The following is a 15,633-nucleotide window of genomic DNA, read 5'->3' as shown; positions in this document are numbered from 1 at the left end:
GTGAAACATCCACAAGCATGTAACATTGTTATAATACGCAGCACAGAACCAATACTCATACCACAGCAACCCATACAGAGATGTGTCTAATTTTATTAATTTAGTCTGATCTAAATCGTACAATTATGAAAAAACATACAAACAACAAAACGACTGCTGGAAGCCCAGGAATATTTACAGTCTCGCCTTGTTGTAGTGAGGTCAGTCTATGTTGTTGCACAGATTGGTTATGTTTGGTACCACAAAAAACTGGACAGATTAACAATTTCTATATACAGGAAATAAAAAGGAAATAGTTCAAGTATCAAAATACAAAGACAGATTAAATAACAATTTTATTACAAATCAGTCCCACTGCCATACATCACAATTAGCAAAAAGTGTCTACACTGTAAACCAAACTGCCTGTTACCGAGAAACTACCTGCCCTCTTCAGGTGCAAGTATAGCAGAAAATCCTGTTGACAGACATTCATACTGATCATGCAAAAGGAGACAAAAGGAGTGAGGTATCACCCAATCCATTTCAGTTTCACAGGTGTAGAAGTTTTTCAAAAGGTGAAGTACCATCAGATCTGATCTGCAAGAACAGCAAGCAGGACAGCACAGCTCACTACTTGAAGCTGCTCTAGAATTTCATTTTGGGAGTGGGGTGGGGAAGAATTGGCATGTACCTCATCTTCAAATAGACTTTCATTTCAAGCTCAGTTCTTTGAAAGTCTAAGGCCAGTTTCTATGGGCTGACAGTAGCATTTAACACATAGAGAATAAAAAGATTAAAGAAATTTCATTTGAAGAAAGTATTTCCCATTCAAGAGGTAAGCAACAGTTCCTTCATCCATCTTTGCATCTACAGGGTATTCTCATCCTGGACATATACAAGGTAAAAAGAAGCCTACAGAAGACCAACACCTTTCTGAAAATGGGAACATGTGGAGCACTGGTAGAAGCAGCTTAGATAGATGATGTTGCCACTTCAGCAAAGGCTGGTGCTAAACAGAAATGACATTTTTCACTGAAGACCTAAAAACACATTCAGTGCCGAGAGTACAGGGCACGTTTTACAGTGTGCTGCAAAACCCCGTAAAGAGGCAAGAGTCTTGAATACTGTACAAGCATCCAAACAACGTGGAGCTGGAAATAATGAAAATTCCTAGGAAAGGTTAAGTCCAGAATGGCTTTGACTGCAGCCTTAAAAAGAATGCCTAAATGGGAATGCAGTCATAGATATTGCTACGTCCATGTAAACTCTGAGAAAGGAAGCACCTGATCACTGGAAGAAGTAAGCTGGAAATTTTTACCATCTATTTCTGCCACTAACCATGTTATCCTATCCTAACCATGCTATCCCTTCCCCCTAGCAAAACAATTTTGCATTATCTCAGGACAGACTTATCAGGACATTGATACTGATAGTAACATTGGCATATCAATCAAATATGGATATAAAGGAATGTTATGTTTCCAAAACTCTTCTACTAATGATTTTTAAATCCAGGCCTTTGGGACGGGCATTTGGTTCTCTCTTCCTCAACTGGAATAAGACTAAATTACATCTTTAAAGTACAGCAGTAAAAAAAAAATTGAAATAGGTAATTAATTACACTTGCAATGCACCACAATTGACCACATCCAGTACAGACCTACTTGCATTTCCTCATCTTTCTCTCAAATAGGCTGTGGCAAGATGCTTTAATCACAACTGGCCAAACCAGTGTTAAGAGACTGTGATACTCTACATGATGTATCATTAGAAACATAGCTTCCACCTGAACCAGGTATTTCTGGTGTAGAACAAGAAACTGACTGTCTTATAATGCCCAAAATTTCTCCACATTTTTCATATTCTGAAATATTGTACACTAAAGCATCCATAAATAATGAACTAGTATAAAAGTGCTAATCAGTGAAAACAACTTCTTAAGTCCGTACTTTTTCTGGCATGATGACATTTCAAAAAAATATGGTAGTTGAATGAGATGCAACAGCCATAGTCCAGTTATTCAACAGAACATAACACCACACTTCTTTTGCAGTAAAAACAAGTTTCATATCAGGATTCTGTTTAGCCTTTACCACCTTAGGGTTACGAAGTGGATTATTTTGATTAAGACACTCTATTTCCCACTTAAATGCTTAGTGTAGCAATAACGTATATATGATTATCAACTTAGGCACAAGTACCATCATAATCAGATTATTGCAGGGACTTGGAATCCATCAACTGCTTACTCAAGCTGAAGTGAAAGAAAATACCATTTGATATTCTGGCATTCCTTTAACCTATTTCTGTAAGTCAGTCAGATCACGTTTTAGCTGTTGAAATTCTCTCTACCAAAGCAATATGCTACACTGAAATTGCAGGTTTCACAATATCATTGTATGTAACAAAAACTTTCAAACTGAAGCACATGGCATCAGTCTCTGGACCTCAAGACGTTTCAGATCTTTTATGCATACTGCTTTGTGTCAGCTTGTGGTTTGGAATCCCTTTTCACTCAACTCTGGAAGTCCTTAATGTGCAGCCAAGGACACATCCCAGAGCCAGGGGTGTTCTTCATACCGCCATAGTTTCACTGCTTCTTAGTGCTCTGCCCCAATACTACATTTCCATGATGGACCGCGGATGTCTGCAGTTCAGCTTGGCAGAAAGCAAACAGAATGAGGACAATATTAATGAAGTGAAAAATAGAGACTGAGTGATTTCATTCATGTACAACAACTAAGGGAAGTTTATGTTTGTAATGATGGTTAACAAGGGCCTCAAGAGTTCTCCGTGTTAACAACCTTATGGAAGAAACTTTCTGTTTATCTCCAATTGCTCAGATCTTAGATAGTTCACCATTAAAAGGCATGTGTACTATGTTACCTAGTTTTTGGACAGACTGATCACCAGCAACTCTTACAGGTGTCATCTTATCACAGATGTGCGATATCAGATTAGTAGCCCATATATGCACTATTGCAATTCAAACTCTTCAAATGAGGAAAGTTGTTCAGTTTTCAAAAATGTTTTCAAAAATCCAGGCATCAAACCTGAGCACAAAGCACAGAAATATTTGAGATTTTTTCTTAAATGATTTTGTAAATTTTTTCAAGCTCTTTTTAATTCTTTTGTTTTACTCAAACTGCAAAGACTAGTGGACTAGTAGTTCATTAAAGCAAACAGTAAAGGAGGAACAGCTATTTTCCAGAACAAGCTTAATTTAAACATACCCTTTGCTATGGTGTTGTAGGTTTTCCAAATATAGTGTTTTAGCTCTCTTGTTTCTAATAGTCCACCAAGATAGCCTCCAATATGGAACAGGTCCAAACTGCTTGCTGTTGCTTCTAAGTAACTTTTGTTCAAGACCCAAGTATGATTAAGAGAAGTACATATCAGACAGATAATTCTCTGTATTTAAGCCAACGAAGACATTCCAAAAGCTTTAGATGCCACAACTACAGGGACTCTTACCAATGTTTAAACTACTATCGGTTTTCTGATGTCACAAAATAAGCTCCAAATGTCAGAAGGAAAAACAGCAGCATAGAGGAGCCAAGACAATGAACTGCAGTAATTGCACTTTGTTATAATCTGGATTGTTGTGCAAAATGAAGCAAGATGTGGGATAAGTATCATGACTAAAGGAAATACAGGTGGACCCTCATTATCCGCAAGGGTTCCATTCCTAGCAAGGAATAGGATTATGGAGGAGGCTGCTCCTGGAAAATGATAGCTAAAATGGGAAAATGTGAATGGTGGATGTGGTGGCCTCTTCATCCATTTCACTGTTGATCCTGTTTCCTAGGTTGTTTCCCACTAACTCATTCCATTACAATATCAAGTCTTTATTCTTTGAGAATAAAAGTTGGTGCTTAATCTTAGTATCAAAGCCTGATCATAACTCAAAAATGTAATCTTTGTTTGCAATCATTACTGAAGGAGTTAGTAAAGCTTGTATTTGAAGGATGCAAGAATCCAAGCACAAGACTACTGGACTGCCTGGAAACAGTTAAGTGGCATATACCGTATTTCAACATTTTCAAAGTGCCCAACATAACATAATTAACAGTTTCAGATGATATAAGCCCTGGGTGCCCCCCTTCATGTGACAAACACAGGGGTAGGTGTGCTCCTATTCAGTACTTTGCATGATTACATGGGCATAGAACATTAAACCAGACTCCTACTGGGGCCAGTTTGAATGTTGCATCTCCACCATAAGATGCATGTGGGGGCAGGGATAATATGCTGGATGAATAGTGGCACATCTTTATTCTCTGCATAATGATTTGGTGGCCACCCCAGACTAAAGTGTCCAAACTTGAACATTTTTCTTTCCAAAGGCAAATGTATTCTAATACAGCATAATTTCATCAGCATCCATTTTCCTGTGCATATTGGCCAGGTCCCCCAGGCCTGACTGTCAGTCTCTGCCCAAATTTTAGGATTTAGTGACACATGCCTTTCAAACATCTACTTTAATCCAGAAAATGCAGCTTGCAATTACCATTTGTAAGCAGATTGCTTAGCATGAACAGAAAGGCTTAGTAGTAAATTGTATAGAAGATGAAAAATAGATACCCTGTTTAAGGGCCAGCTGACACAAAGAATGTTCAACTGAAATGTTATTTATACTAGGTCTGACTCCTACAGAAGAAGGAGAGCTTAATAGGAGCAGTTACACTGTCTAGTAGACATATCATGCAATCAAGTTTCAAAGGACAGTAGAGAGTGTGAGCAGGATCCATGCTAGGAAGTCTGGAGAGCAAGAGGATTGCAAGCAGTATCACAGTGGTTAGTGTCTTCCAAGATGACAGATAAAAGAGTGCTACTTGTTGGAACAGTTTGTGGCCATGGTTCAGCATGGAGGTATAAATCGAGATTGAGACAGCATGTACATATTGGAGACCAAAGTTCTAGAATAGTCCAAGATAAGAATGCTAAATAGAAAAGGCTTGTAGAGTGCTACGTCTCACCCCAGAAATTCACAGTGTCAAAATGAAGAGAAAGTCAAACACAGCAGGCGGTTTACCAAATCCACATAATTCGACTCCCATTGGGTTTGTTCTCCCACCTCACAGATATCTAAAACTGGTGGCTCTCAGTGAGTTACCCTTCTTTCCATTAGGAGAATTCACAGTGTTCAGTAGAATTCAGATACAAAAAGTCAATGGTATCCTAGTGCTGCTGCCTCTGATGGTGCCACACCTAGTGCCAGCAATGGGAGGAAGGAGGGGTTTAGAACAGCAGACAGATCAGACTGCAAAGGCACGGTTAGACTGGATGGATGCAGGATTGGTTTTCAGAAGATAGTAGTCTCATACTTAGTGCTGAGGGTCCTCTTGGAATCCTGCTTGGGCTCTACAACCCAGGACACACTAGCATGAGATTGGGAGTCTTGGTCCACTTCAGATGGCTCCAGCTAGAAAATAGTGGAAGGAGAGAAAGTGTCAGGCAAACTGCTCACTTTGAAAATATAAAGACAGAACTATGGACATTTTCTAAAAGCTCTATATAGCTGCCAGGATAAGTTTTGGTATCTAAACCATGTTTTAAAAAGTCTTACATAGAAGATGTGTAAACGCGCCAATATAGCACTTAATATCACCATGAAGATTTGGACCATTTTAGAGGCAATAGAAACAGCTTGATTCAGGACATGAAAATACTTAAACACAAACCTGTATGAAATCAAGGTACAATCCAGAGGAAGTTTTCTGGAATACATAGCTAGTCTTCAGGGAGCCCATCAGCTATTATTATTAAAAATATTTATATACCACTTTTCAACAAAGATTCCAAGTGGTTTACATAGCAAAATAAATAAAAAAATAGGTGCCTGTCCCAAAGGGGCTCACAATGTAAAAAGAGAAAGAGAAAGAGAGACATCAGCAAAAAGCCACTGGACATTTGCTCTCTCTCTCTGCTAAATATAAGAGAACCAACTTTTAAAGATGCATCTTCATCCAGTTAGCAGAGGTACAGTAAGTTGTATTATCTGAGACAACATGGTTCTACTTTTTGAATGCTTAAGTATAGTAACAGTGTATTTTGCAACACAAAACATTTATAGAACACTGGAGAAATATTACCAGCTTGTCCTCAAAATTCCTCTCCTGTAATGTGAAGGGCAACTGAATGAGTCAACCTACTAACAAGCTCAAAACAGAAGGACACAGAAAGAGCAGTGAAGCAAAGGGAAGGAATGAGGGAGGCATTCAAGGAGAGTTGGCTTGATTACAAAAAGTGATTCATAACCAGAGACAGTGACCGCAAGAAGGGTAAAGACCTTAGCTCCTTGACTAACAGATTGCAGCGGCAGATAGGAGGGACGGTGTGTAGTACAGGTGTGACAGTAACAACAGCGACTATCAGGAGGGAGCGGCACCTGAGGATTGGGAGCAAGCAAACACAGACAAAGGTAACATTAAAGGACAGCAACAAGTATAGACAGCAACATGGGCCAGTACTCCAGTGTGGGCTCATTTCCTCAACAGACTGTTGATAGATATAAATTTCTCAATCTGTTATTGTTGATGCCTGCCTTACAGGTGACAGGAAGCTTGAGAGGCAACAATAACTAAATATTCTCTATTGGGCAGGTTAGATAATTCATTAGACATCAACTAATTCTGCACGCTGGACTCTCATCACTAGTGCCAATGCAGGAGGCCAAAATAGCTTTTGCAATGGACACACTAAATTTGTCTACATCTACATGAAACTGCTGGGAGAGGTCATCTGGGGGTTTGGAGTGGGGTGCCATCAATATGCTGATGACACCCAGCTCTATCTCTCCTTTCCTCCAGACTCCAGGGTGGCGGTTGAGGTCCTGGAGCGCTGTCTGGAGGCAGTGAGGATCTGGATGGGGGCTAACAAGCTGAAATTAAATCCAGATAAGACAAAGGCTCTCCTGGTTCGGAAATCCTCGATGCAGGTGCTGGACTGTCGGCTTGCGCTGAATGGGGTTGCACTCCCTCTGAAGGAGCAGGTCTGCAGCTTGGGGGTCCACCTGGACTCGCAGCTGCTCTTGGATTCCCAGGTGGCGGCTGTGGCTAGGGGGGCCTTTGCTCAGCTTCGGCTGGTGCGCCAGCTGCAGCCCTACTTAGATCGTGCAGACCTGGCCACGGTGATCCATGCCACGGTGACATCGAGGCTAAATTATTGTAACGTGCTCTATGTGGGGCTGCACTTGAAGACGGTTCAGAAACTGCAACTAGTGAAGAATGCGGTGGCCTGTGTAGTTACTGGAGGTAGGCGGTTCGACCCTGTCAGTCCGCTTCTCCAGCGGCTGCACTGGCTGCCCATTCGTTTCCGGGCCCAATTCAAGGTGCTGGTTTTGACCTTTAAAGCCCTATACTGCTCTGGGCCAGGGTATCTTAGAGATCGCCTACTCCCATACAATCTGGCCCGTTCTCTTAGGTCATCAGATAAGGGCTTTTTACAAGTGTCGCAGCCTAGGGAGGTACGTGGGGCAGCGGCAAGAAATAGGGCCTTCTCAGTAGTGGCACCAACACTATGGAATTCCCTTCCCCTTGACTTAAGAACCTCTCTTGAAACTTTTCGGTGAGGCCTGAAGACCTTCTGTTTAGACAAGCCTTCTGAGTTCATGGCCTTTTTAACATCTTCTAACATCTCTTAATATTTTTTAACATCTGTTTACAGGCCTGATCCTTTTTTAATTTGCTGCACTATGCTCTTATCTGACTAGTTTTAATCTGACTACTGTTTTTACAATATGTTATTTTTTATCTGTTTTAAACTATGTTTTTTAATTTGTTTTAACCTTGTTTTGTAAGCCGCCTTGAGTCCCTTCAGGGAGAAAGGCGGGGTAAAAATAAAGTATAATAATAATAAATTTGTTTTAGGAAAAAAATATATAGCTTGCAACTGCCTAAGTAAAAACAAATCTGGAGGACAGCAACTTCACAACACTGCAGTCATAATAGTACAGAGTGACCAGTGTCTTCGTGGAGTCCTATTTTATAGCAACTCATCAATCCAATGAGAGTTTTAATCTAAAAGGTAAACATTTTAGACTCACATTTTTTTATTTCTGATAAAGAGCAAATATGTGGTTTTGAATCTTTGTGGCAAATGCTACTCTGCAGGTAGAGCCTTGTCATGATGCCCTCATCAGGTTGCCAGGAACACTGGTCTCCCCCATGGCCTCCACCAACTCTGTGATGGTTTACGGGCACTACTACTGCCACAATTACTGAAGGAACAGTCTGCTGGGTGGGTCCTCTGATGCAGCATGGGCCTCTTCCTTGCCACGCAAATGCACCATGCAATAGGAGGTAAACTGAGACATGATGGGCAAATTTCTTGATCATCACTTAAAAACTAGATATTCATCTCCTCAGATCATTAAAAGTTTGCCCATAGTAAGTAACTCTTGCCCACAATTTTTTGTAAAGCAGCACATTCTAATAAAAATATTTCAGAGCCTCTCTTTCAAGCTTTCTGGAATCCTCAGAGAAAATTCAAGTATTAAGTTAACCACAGGAAAGAGCCTGTAGTTGTTGAGCTTTGAGCTGTTGGTAAGAATTCAAGTTCATACAGAAAAAAATATGGACACATTTCATATCAATGAAAAGCTTTGTTTTTGGTTTTTGTCATAGGAAATTTCTATAGAATGTCTTTAAAAGACAACCTTGGCCATTCATGTAATGACTGGTCCAGTGACTACAATTATTTGCAGACCTTTCTACTGATGGACTAGTAGCACTTATTTTACCTGACTTACCTGAAATTACTCTTCAGAGTCAGCAAAAATGAGTTTAAATTGCTCAGGAAAGACATAAATGTAAAAGTAGTTTTGTTTGCATGCAGTGTGTTTCCTATCTCTTGTATTTGTTAAATAATAGCATCATGTTACAAGAAAGATCAAAGTTCTTCCAGTGTACATACTGCTGATTTCCTCATGCTTGCTCGAGGTTTAGGCACCGGTTTTGAAGATTTTGTTTCTATCATTTCAGCTGTCAGAGCACCTGGAGGTTTTGATTTCTGGGCTTGGAGGGCTAGCTGGTAGGCTACTTCAAATGCTTGTCCCAACGTCAGAATGATTTCGTATGTCAAATTCTTGAGAGAAGAAACAAAAGACATGTATTCAAATTTCAGGGGAGTTGCTGAGTTAGTCTGTTCTAGCAAAACACAGAGTGTGTGTGGCACCTTAGAGAAAGTTTTACTGTACTGTATCACTGGCAATGTCTTACTTGCTATTAGATAATATTCTGATCACCACATGCAAAAATGCCTGTCTCAAATAACTGAACAGTAGTCATTATCTTCCCCAGTTATCCCCTGTACCACCCTATTGTATATGCATTAGTTGTGAATACCACACAACTGCTCGCCACATCTGTGCATACACTGATCTGTCTGGCTCTCAAAATACAACTATATGATAATTACTTGCCCTTATTTTCAAAATTAAGGAAGCACAAGTTTCTTCATAAAGATTCCTCTGGAAAAGGTGGGTAAAAATCTTTTAAATAAATAAATTAAATAAAGCAGTGGCTTGAGAATTTCAATATTCCATATACTTACTACATCGATGGTGCTGAAGACATGGCAGTAGTGGTGGCTGGTCTGCAGGTCCTTGGTGATGTAGGCAAATGTACAGAGGTCCTCTGGGTCCTGAGCAGCACAGGAGATGTTCCGGATTTCATGTTCAGCAATAACATTCTGGAAACATAAACAACCAACTGTTTTTCTTCAATGCCTGTACAGTGAACTTATTCTAACAGTGTTCCCAACACAGGTTGCATCAGCTGGTCATTCTTGCATCTCCAGATATTTGTATTAACATTCTGCCCAATTCTATCAGCAGCCTTGGAATCTTAAGTAGATATCACCAAGACAAGAGTCATCCTTTGAAGTTAATAGGTAAACAATGTTGGGATGGTTGGGTCACCCCCAAAATATCTTATTGTTCCACCATTCAGTAATAGCCTCAATCTTCAGTCATGACTGGCCACTGAAGTTTAATTCATTCTGTGAAAGCACCCTCTGAAGCCAGATTATTACTCTATTCTTCCATTTTAAATGGAAAAGATAGATATTAAATATTTTGAATATAAATAAACCCCAGCCAGCTTACAGAGAAGCAAGAGATGAAGAGTAAAATGTAATGGAAAGTGAAGGCAAGTCGTGTGTGGCAAATTTCTCTCTGTGCTCTCTAGATCTTTCACCCATGGGAAGTTACAGATTTCTACTTTTCAGTATCCAGTGCTTCCATGTCTCTTCTAGGTTCCATCCTTCACTGACCTCATATTAAAATAGTCCGTTTATTGTATTTAAATCAAATTATGAAATATGACAAGTTAACAATGCAACCTTACAGTATCCTCATTTTCTCTACCTTAGTAGGTAGAAACTGGGGTACCGACAGCACAGACATTGTCGAAGTCTTAGAAGAAACTTACGGCAAGGTAAGTGAACTTCTGCTCTCAAGTCAAAAGCTATTAAACAGTCTAAATCAATGGTTTTCATACCTTTAAGCATCGGGACTCAGTTTTTAAAATGACACTCTGTCTGGACCTGCCTAGCTTTACGAGACTAAAAAAAATTCACTTTAACAGACGCTCAAACATCTGTTTGTATCCTTTTTACTATTTGGGGGGCTGGCTTCTGATGCATTTGTTGAGCTCCACATTCATTGGATTGGGACTATTCTGGTGGCCATGTGTTCCTATTCATCTGGCCTTAGGTAAGAGCCAAGGTACGTTTGCCTACTCACAAGTAAACACGTGGCTCAGTTTAAGTTTCCGTAGTGCTCACTACATTTTTCTTGTCAGCGGGGCAAGGGGAGACTTCAGTTGAGAGTTTTTTGGGGCCTGCATTCATCAGATCAGGACTATTCTGGTGGTTTTGCGTTCCTCTTGGCCTGCCCTACCAAGTGGACCAAGTCATATTTGCCTACTACTATGTAGTAAACTAACACAAAATTAATCTCTGCCTTAATCTTCTGTGTCACTTTTTAAACAGAATTTTCCAGAACACTTTGTTTTTATACTGGCAAAAAACAAGAAGACACAAACTGCTACTCTGTCCCAATCACTTGGCTCTAAATACCAACCATGAACTCATGATTCTACTCACCTTGTTAGATGCATCTATGAACTTCACTCCTTTGTAAGTGATAGATAATATTATAGTTGGGATCTTCTTCATATGCTCTGTGGATTTCTTTGTAAAAAGAAAAAAAAACTATTTAATAAGCAGAGATTAAATACTAAAGTAGTGAAATTTTTGCCAAGTAATCAAGCTCCAATTATCACTTCACCTTATCTCCGGATCAATCAGAGGGCAGAGCCTTTCAAGTGTTTCTCACTAAGCTCAGGCAGGCACCAGAGTTTCTGAAGGACTCTGAAAAGTTTCTGTTCTTGCTCAAGCAGGCTCATTTGTTTCTATAGTAACTTTCCTGAGAAATTCCAGCCAACCTTAACCTTTTATTCTCCTCCATTCCCTTTTGCTGCTGCAACCTCTTGCAAAGGCTTTGCATTTGGCAGAGGTCTTTTTTTTTTTCCAACACCACGATGGGATCCCCTTTCCATTTGAAGCAATGTCCCAGGCTACAATTCAAGGCACCATTACTTAAGAATAACACCCATGGAAAGCAGTGGGTCTACTTCTGAGTAAAAAGGGTTGCAAATATATGCAGCTCCATCTCTCTGCTGTGAATTGAATTACACACTCTCAGTTATGTGTTATGGGTTGTATGTTGTATGTAGAGCTTCTGGCTTAACATGCCAGACACTTTAAAGGTGGATTTGATTCATGGATCTCCTGCAGTGGTTCCCAACCTTTTTCACTTGCATATCCCTTGGCAGCCTATTTCCATAAATTGTACCCTTCATATTAGCAAAATGTTTGTAATTAATAATACAAGCCTTCATCCCCTCCATATGAAAACCCAGACTTCATGTATTTATCACAGTGTTTTCTCTTTTTATCTGTTTGAGGAACAGAAGACTCTGCCTTTGCACTGTTTTGCACCAGAAGTGTGCAGAGAAATTCTGGGTGATTGATCACTTTCCATATTATGTTTCAGCTTTTTTACTGTGCTGGTTTTCAATCACTGGTGCATACATGAATTGATGACCAAAAACTAGCTTTTGGTGGGGCATTCACAGCCAACTAGCTACCTCCCTTCCTGCCTTGCTGGTCCTTGCAAGGCATTCCTGTCTTGCAAGGCATTCTGGAGCATGACCTGCCTTTTTCTGCCATTATTTCATTCTTTTTAAGTACCCCTAAAGGTCCTGTTGAGTGTCCCTAGGAGTACATGAATACCAGGTTGGGAACCACTGTTTTACTAGTATGTAGTTTACAGTGCACTTGCTCTGATAGTGTTCACAAAAAGGTGGGGAAGACCAGAATTTAAAAAAGAATAAAAATGTATCTTATGATCTTTTACTATGTTTTTAATAAATTAGAGACTGTACAGTTCTTAGGTAACAATTACCCGTAGGTTATTTTTCAAGATCTGGCCTTGGGTAAAATCAGACAAAACTATAATCAGACACCCCCCTAAGTTTAACCCTAGGGGTTATCTGAGGGTCATAGAGAATTCCATGATTGTTGGCTCAAAATCTGCCCTCGACTTATCTGTGGGGTCGGCTTATAGGCGGGTGTCTGCGGTAATTCACTTTCTGGGAAGAGTCGGAGGAATCTCCCACGCTGAGATATTTGGGGAATGACAACTTCAGAAATGAGCATTCTTTTGAGAGAAGTCATGAATTTGGGCTTTCTAAAATGTACCAATAACTTTTATAGCTAAAGAAAATCAAGTAAATATTACAAAAATTAAATGAAAACAAAGTCCCCATGTTTCACAGTAAGTCACTAGTCATTTTATATATCTGTTAAGTCAAGGTGGCATGTTAAGTGGGATGAGAATGTAATTGAAAAGCTTTTGCAGTTTGGTTGCAGTTGCCACAACCCATGCACAGAACCTCAACATCTAAAATTCAGTAACAGTTTTTACAGAGTGCACACCTACCCTCATCTTTGCACAGGCATCCTGTGTAGATTCTGTCCCTCGAAGATCTTTGATTAACATGGACCCTAAATACTGATTAGAATGGAAAAGGAAATGCAACAATTAATACAATTATCTGTACTCAGTATTGCAAGTGACATGGACACAACATTGCACTATCACAAGGTAACAGTAACCACCATTGAAATTATCTCCCTTCCATGGAACTAACCAGAATTGATCTTCAGTGCTCTATGAACCTCTTGACTAGGGCCAAAACAACTAAAAACAGCCATTACCTAAGTGGCAGACCATGCTTTACACGAACCACCAAGATTATACACAGATAATGTTCTTGTTCAAGAAGGTAGAATGTACTTACATTGGCTTCATACCCACAGGACTCAAATATAAGCTTCTCTGGTTGGTGCTGCCAATGTTGTACAGGGGCATATGGAGTAGCAAGACTTGGGGGTCTGAGTGTGAGTTTGGATTCACGGCGTTCCTCCTGAAAATGGAAATCACACCTTCAGTATAAATTCATTCAGGAACTGCTTAATTATGGAATGCTTCTCAGATGCATGTTACACAGTTCTCAAATCAAGACATTACACAACAGTAAATATAAACTTTAACAAATGCAGATTGCAAAACCACTCACTTCTGCATAAAATTTAGATTTTAAAAATTTGTCCTATGCTTTTCACTCATAAGAACACAAGCTCCACTGGATCAGGCCAAGGGCCCATCACGTCCAGCTTCCTATATCTCAAAGTGGCCCACCAAATGCCCCAGGGAGCACACAAGACAGCAAGACACATCCTGTGTCCTAGCACCCTCCCCTGCATCTGGCATTCCGAGGCAGTCTACTTCTAAAATCAGGAGCTTGCACGTATCCATCATAGCTCATAACCCATGATGGACTTTTCCTCCAGAAATTTGTCCAATCCCCTCTTAAAAGGCATCTAGGTGAGATGCCATTACCACTTCCTGTGGCAAGGAGTTCCACAGACATGCTGGTAAAGAAATATTTTCTTTTGACTGTCCTAACTCTCCCAACACTCAATTTTAGTGGATGTCCCCTGGTTCTGATGTTATGTGAAAAGGAAAAGAACATCTCTCTACCCACTCTATCCATTACCTGCATAATTTTCTATGTCTCAATCATGTTCCCCCTCAGAAACCTCTTTTCTACACTGAAGAGCCCCAAAAGCTGTAGCCTTTCCTCATAAGCCTTTCCTCATAAGTGCCCCAGCTCAGTGATCATTTTAGTTGCTCTGTTCTTTTTCCATTTCCACTATATCATTTTTGAGATGTGAAGACCAGAACTGGATGTAATAATCCAGGTGTGGCCTTACCATTGATTTAAACAACAGCATCATAATATTAGCTGTCACTCCTGTTAAGTACTCAAAGCTGCTTACAAATTAAAAACAAATACTAAAAACAAAAAGTAAAAGAAATACAAAGATAAAACTGCAGACATTTAGTAATGTCTTCACACAGCAGGATGGTCTGACTGGTCACACGTAATGGGTAAAATTTGCCTCCACTCATATAAGCACAGCATCAATGCATTCAAGATACCAGTATAAAGAGAAGTCAAGAAACTGACACACTGCAGCTGCTGTATCTAAATTCTCAGCAGAAAGTGCTAATACCAGAAACCTCTATAACAAATTGTTTCTTCCTAGCTGGAGTGTGTACTGGATGCTGCTTGTACAGTGGAGAACTCCAAGGCAGCAACTATAGCTCACTGCAGGAAAAAAAAAAGTGCCACAGCTGCCATAAGATTTCCTACTCTTTTTTGCAACTACTGCTTTTTTTCCCTACTCTTTTTTACAACTACTGCTTTTTTTTCCTACTGCTCTTCCACTACAATAAAGTAGTTTTGATTCAGAATCATCCCCTGCTACAGATGAATACAGGATCCCCTAGATAAAGATTAATGAAATTAGAAAGCAAAGACTAAAGGAGCTACATTTCTCTGACCTGTGCCTTGAGTCTATCAGCTCTGGGGTAAGATGCAATATCATGGCTGCTCTCATGTTTCTTCTTTCCACCATCCCCCAAAGGGAGGAGGAGATCAGCAGACCTCCCTGTGCAGGAGTCACTTTGGCTCAGGGGTGAAGAAGTCTGGGATATCAAATCCTGGCACTGGAATTAAAGAGAGACAAAAAATCCACTTTGAGACAGGAGGGAAGAATGTTATAAAAGGCTCCCCAAAGTTTTGTTTATAACATTTGTACACCATCCTCTCAAGCAGTACTCATGGCAACAAACACCATTTTGGTGCTGCATCAAAGATTTGTCACACAGTTTTCTCCCTGACTAGCAGCTGTATACAATGTGTCATTTAAATGACACACAAGGGGTGATGACCAAGGAACTACCGTATATACTTGCCTATAGGTTGAAAAATTTATGCCTAAAAATAGAGCCTGAGATCTTGGGTCAACCAGCTGTCTGGTGAAGTGGGGGGGGGAGGAGAGTGGAAATGGGCTGAGAAGCAGGAAGCAGGTGGAGAAAAAGGAGAATTTTCACCAGTAATTACGGTAGTCAGAGGCAGCCATTTTAGCCTCTACTCGAGACTGGAAGAGAAGTGAAGGTGCTTCTGGGAACTGTAGTCTGTATGGGCTGCTGCTATTGAATGCAGCACATAC

The 15,633-nt window shown here is 40.1% G+C and overlaps 1 protein-coding gene across 3 annotated transcripts in view; it reads right to left on the bottom strand.

Moving 5' to 3' along the window:
• Positions 1–73: 73 nt before the first annotated feature.
• Positions 74–15,633, bottom strand: part of ANKS1A (ankyrin repeat and sterile alpha motif domain containing 1A) — a 170,947-nt gene continuing 155,387 nt past the window's right edge. The window contains exons 20-27 of one of the 3 annotated variants that reach the window (XM_066622833.1): positions 14,963–15,127; positions 13,353–13,478; positions 12,992–13,063; positions 11,092–11,178; positions 9,538–9,675; positions 8,899–9,069; positions 5,310–5,407; positions 74–2,640 (exon numbers count right to left, since the gene is read on the bottom strand). In XM_066622833.1, coding sequence (XP_066478930.1) covers positions 2,637–2,640; positions 5,310–5,407; positions 8,899–9,069; positions 9,538–9,675; positions 11,092–11,178; positions 12,992–13,063; positions 13,353–13,478; positions 14,963–15,127 — 861 coding nt within the window. In that variant the 3' untranslated portion in view covers positions 74–2,636. Of the gene's footprint in view, positions 5,408–8,898; positions 9,070–9,537; positions 9,696–11,091; positions 11,179–12,991; positions 13,064–13,352; positions 13,479–14,962; positions 15,128–15,633 lie in introns of those variants that run through there. The other 2 variants (XM_066622832.1, XM_066622834.1) reach the window with 2 other exon arrangements.

This window comes from Tiliqua scincoides, chromosome 4 (assembly GCF_035046505.1).
Source record: "Tiliqua scincoides isolate rTilSci1 chromosome 4, rTilSci1.hap2, whole genome shotgun sequence".
Taxonomy (NCBI): Eukaryota; Metazoa; Chordata; class Lepidosauria; order Squamata; family Scincidae; genus Tiliqua; species Tiliqua scincoides.
Note: the sequence above shows the minus strand (reverse complement) of the source record. Positions and strands in the feature narration are given on the sequence as shown.